The following is a 13,964-nucleotide window of genomic DNA, read 5'->3' on the forward strand; positions in this document are numbered from 1 at the left end:
GGTTTAATTAGGAGAGGCTGCATGGTCTAATGCATGGACACTGGGACTGGGAGTCAGGAGGTCAGGAAACTTGGGTTCTCTTCTCTCCCACTGACCTGTCATGCGAGCATGGCCCAGTCACTCTCCCTCTGAGTTTGTTTCCCCATCTGTAAAATGGAGATGATAGCTGGTTTTGTAAAGTGCTTTGGCACCTATGGATGAAAAGTGCTATAGAAGAGCTAACTGATGGTGTTTGTTCTTTAACTTCTCCGAAGTGTCATTGGAGTGTTTATTTTACACCCTCTTGCTGCATTTCGTCCATACTGAAGACACTTTCCATTGCTCATTTTACTCTAGAAACGTTTCCATTTTCCGGGGAGGAGGATGTGAGTGACCCAGAGGCTTTGAAGTCTTTACTTTCCCTGCAGTGGAAGAATAAAGCGCATAACTTCCCAGCTGAGCGAAAATTCAATGCAGCTGCTGCCCTGAGTGAGCCCTTCTGTGCTGTCTGTACCCTCTTCTACCCTTATAACCAGGTAATTTCGGATACTGCTGCGGATGGGTGGGTCAGTGGAGGGTATCGCATAGTGGGTATTTTAGTCAGATTAGTGTGGGTTTGTTTTCATGGTGTCGGTGTGGTGATCTAGGCTTTTATAGTAAATTGATAAGTCAGAACCCCAGGTTTGTATGCCATAGAGATGTATCTGGAAATAGCAGAGACAGTGGGAAAAGCCTATTGGCTTTTCATCTTTCCTTGCATTAATTTTTAATTTTACTTAAGTAAAACGGATATTCGATGGCAAGGGAGTATGCCGTTAACCTCAGATTGTCTTGTGTTGAGCTCTGCCACAGAATTCTTGTGCGACCTTCAGTACCTCACTTAATCTCTCTGCCTCAGTTACCTTATCTGCAAATGGGAATACTGCCCACCTCAGAGGGATGGTGTGAGAACTGATGTGCAAAGCTCTTTGAGATCCTCTGATGGGGAACACGATAAGTGCAAATTATTATTATTATCATTAATGTTGTCTACACAAGGCCACCAGGACTATGCAAAACTTGCCCTTCTCCTAAAAACTGGTGGACCACATGCTTTTTCTCTTCTTCCTCAACCAACACTCAGAGCGTGACAACTTCTCAAGCTGAGTAGGTGCAGCTCAGGAGTCTCTAAAGAGAAAGCAGTCTCTGCTCTCTGTGGGTACATCTATATTGCAACAAACCAAAAAAACCCAACCCACAACAGAGAATCTCATAGCCTGTGTGAACTGACTTGGGCTTGAGGGACTTGCACAGCAGTGTTAAAAAGAGCAGTGTAGACATTTCTCTGAGAGAACCCTCCTTACTGGGTTTCTAAGCCTAAGCTCTTGCCCAAGCAGGAATGTCTACACTAATATTTTTAGCCCCATAGCATGAGCCTGCGTCAGTTAACCCAGGCTCCAAGACTTGCTGCTGCAGGTTTTTTGTGTTTTGCAGTGTAGATGTACCCTGAGACACTGCCTGATAGAAAGAGGAATCTACCTGGATCTGTTTTTACGCTCATCAGGTTGTTTGAAATTTGAGGGTGGATTTGCAAAATGCTGACTGAGAGTAATGTCAGGTCCTTCTGTGGTTTTGTCCCTACCTCGGAGAGGCCAATCTCAGTGCTACTGAATTGAACATACACTACAGTATCCCTCTTTTCCCAGGCTAATACAGGCAGCTGTAACATTTCAGTTACACAAGCAAGAGCAGTGGTGGTGTTCTCGGTTTTAAAAATTTAATGATTGGAGCCTGAGCTTAATGTAATGCAGGAGGTACTGTACAAGGCAGCAGAAAGGAGATATGCATATGTAAATCTTTGTGGTGTCTCATTTGTTTTCATTTTCTAATCATTTGAGTAAATCAGAGATAATACCCAGAAAGGTTTTCTGGGCACGTCCAGTCTTCCTCACTTACCATAAGAGGCTGCTGGGATTTAAAGTTCTGGGAACTTCGGTTTAAGATGCAGATTTTCTTGGCAGTCGTTGCCAAGCAAAACATTCGGAACCAAATCTAACCCTGCCCCACCTATCAAATGTATATTATAAATCAGACCACACAGGATGAGAGGCATCCAAAATTTGTAAAGCCTCTCAAGATGTTAAATTCTTCTGTGCATGGCATAAACAGTGCTGATAACTTAGCTGTGTCTGGCGTAAACACCAAAGCTGCACGTTTCAAGGGGGTTGGAAAAAATAAGAAGTAACACACTGACACATTTGGGTCCTGTAGTGATTTACAGGAGCAGACATTAATACATACAGTGCTGCTGCACTTGCGTGTGCATCAAATTGATACTTGGCGTGAGTTAGCCTTGTAGCCCTGTAGTAATAGGGTACTGTGTGTGTGTGTGTGTGTGTGTGTGTGTGTGTATAAATATGTATGAATATATTTGTATGCAGCCATGTGTAATTACCCTCACACCCCCTATAGGTGTAGAGACAGAATCACAGGGCAAAAAGCAGCGTTTATCAGTTTAAATATGCTTGTTCCAACATCCTATCCCCCAGTTACTATTTTGCTGGCCTTCTGTTTTCTCGCATCCAGTTCCACTAAGGTATCGCTTTTCAGAGATGTATTGAATCTCTTCCCCCTTTATTTTAAAACACTGGGAATAAAAATCCTAGTGGGCTCTTGCTGTCCCAGAAGATATGGGTGACTTTTTTTTTTTTAAATATATATGATTAGTGCAGTATTTTTGTTCAAATGTGCTTTAGCCCCATTCACATCTGTGTGTTGCTTTCCCTCAGAGTTCAAGCAGTGTTTTGAAAACTGGTATTTAAAATCACATGTGCAAATCTTTGCACCAGAAATCCTAGCACACTCATCCAGTCAGGGAACAGAAACATACAATGCTATTCATCTGACCACTTGCATCGAAGCACTGCATCCAGGCGTCTGAATATTCACAAACAAGAAGTAAGATTAGAGTAAAAATTCATCCACTGAATTTGAACATCAGCTTGAAGGAATTTTCAATTTGCTTCCAGATATTTCATGAGCCTGAAGGCAAAATTTGTTAGATATGTTGTTTGCTCAACTCTGCCCCCGTTTGTCCCTGCATAAGTAGGGACATGGAGCCAGAAACAGCTCTGTGTTCACTTGGGGCATGCGTGTTTTAAAAAAAAATTCCTGATTTTTTTTCTGCAGACAGGAAATAAAGTCTCTCTCCAGGACTGCATGATGCTGCTGTATAATGGATTGTGAGGAGACTTGGGTGCAACTGGGCTGTTTAATCTGTTGTTTTTAACTCTGGTTTACTACCAGAAACCTTTAAATGTCCTTCTGAAGAAATTCTTGCTGAAAGAACAGGAGAGGCTGCCAAAGGGGAGGGTAGATCTTGCTTATTCTGATGAAATATTCTGCTTCTGCAGCATTTGGGGATTTGATCTTATTTTGTAAAAGTATAAACACAAAAATAGTGAATGCTGCTCATTATTCTAATGCCTCCCTGAGCTTCCAAACCAAACAACAAATCCCAGGGCGTCCTGTTGGAACGGAGGGGAGTGACAAGATTCTTGTCATGTGAGCTAGGAGTTGGGATAAGAGCACTTGTTGCATGGTTGCAAACAACATGAGCTAGTGAGGATCGATTTTTCACAAGGGCAATATTCTTTGAATTTTAGAACAGTTGGTGGATGGGCAAAGTGGAGTGTCTGTGTACCACTGTTTCCTTTTCATTCTTAAGTCCTTACAGATGGATAAAGAGTCTGTCCAGGTCTCCACAGGGGAGAGCTCCTCCTTGCTCCAGCTTTCTAAGTGTGGACAGAAGACAAAGCCTCTGATCCCTGAGATGTGCTTTACCTCAGGTGGTGAAAACACAGAGCCCCTTCCTTCAAACTCATACATTGGAGAAGATGGAACCAGCCTCCTGATATCCTGCGCCAAGTGCTGCCTGCAGGTTCATGCTAGTGAGTGTTCCTCCTTCTCCACTAAGGGCTCTGGGCATTCAGACACTTGTAAGCTCCTTTGCACCTATGCTTTCTGCATTTGGACACTTTCTGGACATGCCTGCGGTTCCTGCCACATTGCCTTTCTTCAGGTCCTATACTAATATGCCTATACATTTCCTCTTCGTTGTGTTCTCAGGTCTGTTGTAGCTATGACCATCCTTGCATATTTCTGTACATCTGTTTTCTGTTCCTCTTTTGCTCCCGCTGGAATTATTTTTTCTGGTCAGAGGGAAGGAGGGAGGGCGAATAAGTGAGAGATCAGGTCCTGCCTGATGGAAGCTCCCTTCTTATGAGGCATCTTCCGTATAAACACTCAATGTGCAGGCTCTCTCCCTAAGCCACGCTGGTGAGTCTGGGGGATATGGAAGCCAGGCAAATATAGCAATGCCACCGTAGACATGTAAGTCAGGTGATGGACACTAAGTAGAAATCGTTAACTTGTGTGATCAGCCATGGTACTGATTAAAAGCTGCTCACAGGGAAACAACTGAGGAAATGAAAACCGGTACATTCACTTCAGTGCGTCAGTCTCCATTTCTAGAGTGGATTGGGAATGTCCCCTGTTACAAACCCAAGGGCAGTGTTCAATAGCAGCTGAAACTACAGCAGATCAGCCTCTACAATGTTTTCAGCTATAGATACTATCTTTTAGAGGAAAGTCCATTATTTTATTGGGCACTTTTCTCCTTTTGACACATCTATTACAGACTGGCTTTCTCAAAGCCTGCATTAACAGAATGGTAATTTGGGTTCTGGAGGGTCTCATGAGGACAAAGAAATTCTTAAATTTCTCTCCCAAAACTTGTGCCATTGACATACTCTCTTCCCAGGCCACTATGGAGAACTGACTGGAGCTTTTAAAGGATAACCTGTGTCTAAAGTCCTGCTGCTGGCCACCCCCCGCCCCCCCGTCTGCATTAATGAAACAGGATATTGCATCCTTTTGCTGTGGTGGGAAATAGAATCCTGAAATCTCCCTTCCGCAATTAAGACGACAGAGCATCATTTTTGGAGATCTTTTGAAATGAAAAGTATAAAACCACCTCTTTGAAGCAGCAGCGAGTGGAACCATGGCTCATTACATACCTCCTCCTTTCTCATTTGCACCATGTAATATAATGATTCCTGGCCAGTTTTACACTTGCACTTCCATAAGAGAATCCTCCGAGAGAAATGGCCATCTTTGTTGAACGATTGCACAGCTGGGTCAGACAATGAGCCTTTTGCTAGGGTTAAAAAGAGTACTGGTGCCAGCAGTTCCAGGTGAATTACATGGGGAGCAAAATGGAAGAAAAGGGAATAAAAAGTTGGTTTAGAATTCTATCTCTCATGCTATTACTACAGAGAGAGTGCAGCATGAATATACCAACTGTACTTCATATTCATGGGGATTCAGGTTGAAACTACTTCTAACTAGTTTTGCACTTACATGTGGTTATCGGTGATGATGCCCTGTTAGAAATGAGGAAACTCCAGAGCAGATATCTTTTGAGCAGATCCTGTTTCTGGAGGTATCTTAGTTTCTTTCTGCCTGCTGTTTTACCTGTTTTGGCCTTTGTCAGTGCAAGGAGTCTTACCCTATGGGCATGTAAATTACCATTTATGTACGTCATACCTTGGAAACCAGAAATTGCCAAGTAAGCCACTTACAATCCTAAGAACATAAGAATGGTCATACTGGGTCAGACCAAAGGTCCATCCAGCTCAGTATCCTTCTACTGACAGTGGCCAATGCCAGGTGCCTCAGAGGGAGTGAACCTAATAGGTAATGATCAGTGATCTCTCTCCTGCCATCCATCTCCACTGTCTGACAAACAGAGGCTAGGGACACCATTCCTTACCCATCCTGGCTAATAGCCATTAATGGGCTTAGCCTCCATGAATTTATCCAGTTCTCTTTTAAACCCTGTTATAGTCCTAGCCTTCACAACCTCCTCAGGCATGGAGTCCACAGGTTGACTGTGCACTGTGTGAAGAACTTACTTTTATTTCTTTTAAATCTGCTGCCCATTAATTTCATTTGGTGGCCCCTAGTTCTTATATTATGGGAACAATTAATAACTTTTTCCTTATTCACTTTCTCCACACTACTCATGATTTTATATACCTCAATCATATTCCCCCCGCTTTAGTCTCCTCTTTTCCAAGCTTAAAAGTCCTAGCCTCTTTCATCTCTCCTCATATGGGACCCGTTCCAAACCCCTAATCATTTTAATTGCCCTTCTCTGAATCTTTTCTAATGCCAGTATATCTTTTTTGAGATGAGGAGACCACATCTGTATGCAGTATTCAAGATGTGGGCGTACCATGAATTTATATAAGGGCAATAAGATATTCTCAGTCTTATTCTCTATCCCTTTTTTAATGATTCCTAACAACCCGTTTGCTTTTTTGACTGCCGCTGCACGCTGCGTGGATGTCTTCAGAGAACTATCCACGATGACTCCAAGATCTTCCTCCTGACTTGTTGTAGCTAAATTAGCCCCCATCATATTGTAGGTGTAGTTGGGGTTGTTTTTTTCCAATGTGTGTTACTTTACATTTATCCACATTAAGTTCATTTGCCATTTTGTTGCCCAATCGCTTAGTTTTGTGAGATCTTTTTGAAGTTCTTCACAGTCTGCTTTGGTCTTGACTATCTTGAGCAGTTTAGTATCATCTGCAAACTTTGCCACCTCACTGTTTAGCACTTTCTCCAGATCATTTATGAATAAGTTGAATAGGATTGGTCCTAGGACTGACCCTTGGGGAACACCGCTAGTTACCTCTCTCCATTCTGAAAATTTACCATTTATTCCTACCCTTTGTTCCCTGTTTTTTAACCAGTTCTCAATCCATGAAAGGATCTTCCCTCTTATTCCATGACAACTTAATTTACATAAGAGCCTTTGGTGAGGGACTTTGTCAAAGGCTTTCTGGAAATCTAAGTACACTCTGTCCACTGGATTCCCCCTTGTCCACATGTTTGTTGACCTACTAATACATTAGTAAGACATGATTCCCCTTTACAGAAACCATGTTGACTTTTGCCCAACAATTTATGTTCTTATATGTGTCTTGATAATTTTATTCTTTACTATTGTTTCAACTAATTTGCCCGGTACTGACATTAGACTTACCGGTCTGTAATTGCCACAATCACTTCTACAGCCCTTTTTAAATAGTGGTGTTACATTAGCTATCTTCCAGTCACTGGGTACAGAAGCTGATTTAAAGGAGAGGTTACAAACCATAGTTAATAGTTCTGCAATTTCACATTTGAGTTCTTTCAGAACTCTTGGGTGAATGCCATCTGGTCCCGATGACTTGTTACAGTTAAGTTTCTCAATTAATTCCAAAATCTCCTCTAGTTACACTTCAATCTGTGACAATTCCTCAGATTTGTCTCCTACAAAAGATGGCTCTGGTTTGGGAATCTCCCTAACATCCTCAGTCATGAAGACTGAAGCAAAGAATTCATTTAGTTTCACCACAATGACTTTATTGTCTTGAAGTGCTTTTTTTGTATCTCGATCATCCAGAGGCCCCACTGGTTGTTTAGCAGGCTTCCTGCTTCTGATGTACTTACATTTTTTTTATTATTATTATTACCTTTTGAGTTTTTGGCTAGCTGTTCTTCAAACTCCTTTTTGGCTTTTCTTACTAGGTTTTTACAGTTACTTTGGCAGTGTTTATGCTCCTTTCTATTTACCTCACTAGGATTTGACTTCCACTTTTTAAAAGATGTCTTTTTATCTCTCACTGCTTCTTTTACATGGTGGTTCAGCCAAGGTGGCTCTTTTTTAGTTCTTTTACTGTGTTTTTTAATTTGGGGTATACATTTAAGTTGAGCCTCTATTATGATGTCTTTGAAAAGTGTCCATGCAGCTTGCAAGGATTTCACTCTAGTCACTGTACCTTTTAATTTCTGTTTAACTAACCTTCTCAATCCTCTCACTTGTTCAAATGTTGACCTACTAGGTGAACCAGTTACCAAGGCTTTATGAGAGAGGGTAGTTAACACCATGATTTCTGTGAGCCTCTGTTGTTCTTGGGAGCACCTGGAGTTATGGAATAGTTTCTGAGATGCATTTTCATAGTGTCTGTGTTGCTGTTTGTGACAGTTTATCACCGAAGACATATATGTCTGTTTCTTTAGAGAGGCAAGATGGGTGACGTAATATCTTCTATCGGAAAGGCCCCAGACCTGAAGAAGAGCTCAGGGTAACTTGAAAGCTTATCTCTTTCACCAACAGAAGTTGGTTCATTAAAAAATATTACCTCACCCATGTTCTCTAATATCCTGGGACCAACACAGCTACAACAACACTACAAACCACTATGCTTTTAATTATTATGCCCAAGAGAGGACTTCTGATGGCAGCTGGTTGAAGGTGCTGGCCTTCGTCATGAGTATTGTAGATTCTACAGCATCTAGTTAAGATTTGCACTAGTATTAAGAGGTGTGGTAGATTACTATTCTGCTCTTTGACCTTGGCAGATGGAAAGAATTATTTGACTTGTATCCGCAAAATTTGCTTTTATGGTCTCAGCTTTATAGACAAGAGCAGTTGAGCACAAATGTCTGTTGTGGAGAATTAGAATAAAGGATGAACTTCTCTTGCATCCACAAGATGGTCGCTTCCGGCTCATGGTGTGTAGTATGTTGACATAGGGTGAGTGCACCCATGATAGAGATGGCTTTCGGGAGATAGTAGTCACTGGAGAGTTGAGTCTCTTTATCCAGGACATGCATACATCTCCAGTAGAAAGGCATGCAAGAACAATGTTAGCAAGCCAAATTCTGATTTGGAGAGAGTGTTGTGTATATGAATAAAGCAAAGTTAATCTGCAGTCATAGACTGAGCCTGGTGCATTCTGCTAATCAGGTTTAACTATGCTCGACCCATGAGGCTTGGGTTTAGCTGCTTCAGGTTGCAGGTGCCTCCCTGTCTCCTTGTCACTGTCTGTCTGCACTTGTAGACTCCAGTATCCATTTGACTTTGGTGTGGTGAGACCAGTTTTCTCACTCTGTAGAATGGCACTATAGCATCAGGGCTTATTGAAGCTGGGCTGGCTGGGGGCTGTAAAACTGCTGAGCAGGCCACTTATTGCAGTCCGATTTGGAGGAGTCTCACCCAGCTGTGTTAGGCTGTGACAATGGGAGGGATGCCAGGAAACCTTGTCCAAGGTTTCTAGGCCCTTGAGGTGCTGACACACTCTGTTGAGGGGAGAGAGTAGTTATTTCGCTTGTTTTTTAGCCTCGTTGCATTAACTACTGATTCTGGGCTTCAATCACTCTCATTCCACTCAGCACACACTTCTTCCCCTCTCTCTTGCATAGCTATTTCTGGGAGCTAAAAGCCTCGTATTTATTTAAAAGAATGAGATTTTGCCTCTTGGCTACATTCAGAAGCACCGTGGCTCCTGAGGAAACAGACAGCAGCACTCAAAGGTTAAAATTTAGTCTGAGCAGTTCTAGTCTGGCTGATTTGCTCTTAATAAGCAAGATTTAATTTATTTTCTGAAAACAAACATGAATATCAAATATGTTTCTCATCGTAGTTTCTCCTTTAGGCTCCTTTTTTCTTTCATTCTTTAGTTTGTCTCTCTCCCTCTCTCATCTGAGAGCTGTGTTCCTTCAGAAGATTCCCCCCTCAAGTCCAGAGACCCCCTGACCTGTGGTCTTGAAACAAGAAATCAGTGCTGATATTTCACAGTCTGTTCCACACAGGTTTGGGTGCCACAGATATTTCACTTAAGGGCTTAAAATAGAAACTCATGTCAGCTTCCTAATCAGTTTTCCAAACTCCATCACCCCGCCTCTTTTGCCATGTCTGGATTGGATCTGCTTTCATGACCTGTCGCGTGATGGAAAGGAACTTCATATGCAGGAGGCAACCATGGGTGTATATTATTGACTCTTTTCTGAGGTTGTCTGTCTGGGTTAGATAGCTGCTTGTTACGGAGGTGGGTCCTGTGTCGCCCTCACTGATAGCTGAATATTTACCTTTAGTTTACCCAAGTTATTAACACTAAGTATTGCAGTGCTTTGTATACTAGAGACCCTTTTTGCCTGTTCAACAGAGATGGTAGCACCTTGATTTCCAGCTTTTAGTGTGTTAAGCTTAAAATTTCTCATGAGGTGCTTGGAAGGAAGGATGGCCCACTGGTTAGCCTGGGATTCCCCCAGGTTCAATTCCGTACTCCACCGCTGACTTCCTGTGTGATGTGCAACAGTAAGCACATGGAGTGTTTAATTCCCCACTGCTAGATTATTTGAAGGGGGGGAAAAGGGGTAGAATAAAGTAAAGTCCTACTCAATCTTTCTGCAAAGATGGCTGCAACAGCTGGATTTAAATCAGCTCATCATTTTTACCCCTTTTGATGTGTCCATTTAGTGTAGCAATAGGGGCATATCTTCTGAGACCAATCTCTTGAATGTAGTGCCAGACATCTCCTCCTGACCTTTGGCCCTAGGAAGGCGTTGGGGTTTCACATTCTATTTCATTAGTATGTGACATCAATCCTAGCTGCCTTACCCCTAGGTGACTCCTCTTCCTTATCATGTATGTATTGTGGTGTCTCGGGTTTTGAATCTGGTTATTCCAAATGCTGTGTCTAATTTCCAAGATGCATCTAACCTGAACGATCAGCAGTGGGCTTTGCATATGTGTTGCCAAGAGTGTGAGAAGAATACTTTGGTTTCTTTCAGGTTGCTATGGAATACGTCCTGATCTGGTGAATGAAGGCTGGTCTTGTTCACGGTGCTCAGCCAATGCATGGGCAGCGGTAAGCATCTACTGTAGTGGAGACTGGAAAGGAAAGGTTTTGGGGAGAATTAACTGGATGCTTCAACACTGAGGGAAGGTGGGGAGACAAAGTATTTCCCTGCATGCTGTTGCCCCATCTTAATAAATCTCTGTGGAGGTTTGGTTTGGGATTGCCTTGGTTGCCTTTCCAATTAATCTTTATGATGGTTTTTTACTGTAGGACTGCTGCCTGTGTAATCTCAGGGGAGGAGCTCTTCAAATGACCACTGATGGAAGGTAGGTAGCATTTCAAATGTCTTGCATGTATACTAGAGAGGCAAGGTAAGTGAGATAATATCTTTTATTGGACCAGCTTCTTTGGAAAGCTCTCACCAACAGAATAAATAAAAGATTTATTGATCCACTAAAACATATCACCTCACCCACCTTGTGTCTCTAATATCCTGGACCAGCACAGCTACCACTACACTGCATTGCACGTATACCAGCAGTTTCATCCAAGCACTAGTGCAAGTAATTTTGTTTATGTTGTAAACACTGGTCATGGTGCTCCAATGTGGGAGCGAAATTTTGCCTCACATGCATAGTTGCTGCTCTCTTAGAGTGGATGGGTGAACTGAGATGGCTGTGCTGTCCTACTCTTTCTCTGCTCTTGAGGGTCTGATTCTGTGTGGCACTGATCACCTTTAATGTCATTGACTTCAAAGGCAGCACCTTTCAGACAGTGCTCAGTTCCCTATTGGAAAAAGTTGATCCCAGTTGTTCCAGAGACCTTTATCTAGTGAAGTGCATGATTAATAACCAGATGCTAATATTACCAGTGCTGCCAACTATCATAAATGTGTCCAGATACTATAGAAGGGAAACCGGGAGAAATGTTAACAGCCCTCTAGAGTTGATTCATCCCATAAATGTGCCAAAAAAATTTAAAAAAATGGCAGCTTCTAATTTCTCTGATTTCCAGGTGGATCCATATAATCTGTGCTATTGCTGTCCCAGAGGCCCGTTTCCTCAACGTAATAGAGCGCCATCCTGTGGACATCAGTGCTATTCCAGAGCAGCGGTGGAAACTGGTAGGTAATTCCTGGGGATTGTTTGAGTAATAGCAGGGCTTGGCTTAGCTAGGGAGGAAAAACATTAAATGTTTTGTAGGAGTCTCAGGCTGCAAGGGCTGGAGGATGTTCTCCTACTTATCACCAGAAATGCCTCAGGAAGCAGTACCCTTTGGAAATGTCTGAGAGGGTCTGCTTTCCCTTAAAATGCTTCACTTTCTTCATCAGAAAAAAGAAAAGGAGTACTTGTGGCACCTTAGAGGCTAACAAATTTATTTGAGTATAAGCTTTCATGAGCTACAGCTCACGTCATCGGATGCATCATGAAAGCTTATGCTCAAATAAATTTGTTAGCCTCTAAGGTGCCACAAGTACTCCTTTTCTTTTTGCGAATACAGACTAACATGGCTGCTACTCTGAAACCTTTCTTAATCAGGAAATCTTTCCCATCTCCATTGTCTGTGCAGAAATTAACAAATGCCTCCTTGTGGTCATCTCGATAAGGAGGGAATCGGGAGAAGATATATCAATAGAAATTCAGCTCCTGGCATGTAACCTAATTCCTTTCTGTGGTGGTTGCAATAGCTTCATCCCAGGGGATTAATGATTAGATGGAATCAATGAGTCTTGGCTTGGCCTAGGGTGCTATGTTCTCCCAGTTGGTTCTGAATACCCCTGTGCTATGGGTACATTTGGTAAGATAAATTGTGCTTTTTGCTTTTTTTGTGTGTGGGAGTCAGTTTTGGACAGCAAGAGTGGGATATGGTGAGGGAAGATGTCATTAGTATTGATGTATTCGGTAGTTAGTGCTGATGTATTTGTTAACTGCGCAGCTATTCAGTGTAGGCAGCCCAGCCCTTCCTGGATGAGAGGTTAGGAAGAATCTGTGTATGCTTCTAGAGTTATTCTTCTGTTGTGCAAATGGGTTTTGTACACAAATGTGAATGTAAAAAGCATTCATTATTCAGGTTGCATGATGGAGCAATGTGATGCGAGAGTGATAAATCTTGAAGCACCAGCTCTTTATGGATCGTCTGACATTTCCAGCATGCATCCTCTTCATTACCACCACTTGTAACGATGAATTAAAAATCCTTTTACACAGAAGTCGCTTGTATTGCTTAATGGGGCCTCACAAAAAAACCTGTTAACTCCTGTATGACTGCCCTGCAACTGCACAGCATCCGTCACTGAGTCTATGCAGCATCACTTTGTCAAAGTGAACTCCAGACTGCTTGGCATGGGTCTGTGTGGGAGGACTCTGTGATTAAAGGGGAAGACTTTACAGGCAGAAGATGATAATTAGAGGGGTATGGCGTGTGTATTGGGGGTGTGTAGAGAGAACTACAAATTGTGGGGACAGGAAAGTGAAGGTGAGCATTGGGAAGCCTTTGGTGTGATGCTGCTTGATTCAGTAACAAGTTTCCATGGATTTCTGTCCACTGTGCAGCATTTTGCAGGTGTCCAAGGGCATCATGGATTTAATAGGCCTTCATCTGAAACATTTATTTGTACAACACCTGAATCAATTGGCCCATGATCCTGATTAGGGCCTTTGAGCTGTACCTCATCCTCCATGGTACCCTGCATGGACCAACAGTCCAATCCAGTATCCTGGTAAATTCCATGTTCCTCCTTTAGCTGCAGTAGACATTTTAAGAAAAGCATTCTTTGTAGTAGCTTACCTGTGTTGCGGGTCTCACTGAGAACAGCTGGACTCAGCTGCTGCTGTTTTTGGGAGGAAGAGAAACACTACTTTTCTAGGTTTCAGAGTAGCAGCCGTGTTAGTCTGTATTCGCAAAAAGAAAAGGAGTACTTGTGGCACCTTAGAGACTAACAAATTTTTAGAGCATAAGCTTTCGTGAGCTACAGCTCACTTCATCGGATGCATTTCGATCTAATTTGATCTAATGCATCCGATGAAGTGAGCTGTAGCTCACGAAAGCTTATGCTCTAAAAATTTTAGTCTCTAAGGTGCCACAAGTACTCCTTTTCTTTTTACTACTTTTCTAGGTGTGACATGTGCTTGACTCTTACCAGGCAGAGCGTGTGGGGATTTGTTGGATAAGCTGGTGGGTTTTGCTATGTAGGGCACAGGAAGTAATATTGGAGAGGACAGAATATTAAAATAGCATCCTTCCTTCATATGGCATCCCAGCCAGCTCTGCTTTATACACAGGTGTGCCCAAACATACCCTTGTACGCATACC

At 42.5% G+C, this 13,964-nt stretch overlaps 1 protein-coding gene across 4 annotated transcripts in view; it reads left to right on the plus strand.

The window, feature by feature from the left end:
- Positions 1-13,964, plus strand: part of KDM4B (lysine demethylase 4B) — a 224,851-nt gene that overhangs the window by 153,605 nt on the left and 57,282 nt on the right. For 3 of the 4 annotated variants that reach the window (XM_038383771.2, XM_043502583.1, XM_038383772.2), the window contains 5 exons: positions 337-515; positions 3,686-3,908; positions 10,645-10,721; positions 10,923-10,978; positions 11,667-11,775. In XM_038383771.2, coding sequence (XP_038239699.1) covers positions 337-515; positions 3,686-3,908; positions 10,645-10,721; positions 10,923-10,978; positions 11,667-11,775 — 644 coding nt within the window. Of the gene's footprint in view, positions 1-336; positions 516-877; positions 2,663-3,685; positions 3,909-10,644; positions 10,722-10,922; positions 10,979-11,666; positions 11,776-13,964 lie in introns of those variants that run through there. The other variant, XM_038383773.2, reaches the window with a different exon arrangement.

This window comes from Dermochelys coriacea, chromosome 25, assembly GCF_009764565.3.
Source record: "Dermochelys coriacea isolate rDerCor1 chromosome 25, rDerCor1.pri.v4, whole genome shotgun sequence".
NCBI lineage: Eukaryota > Metazoa > Chordata > Testudines > Dermochelyidae > Dermochelys > Dermochelys coriacea.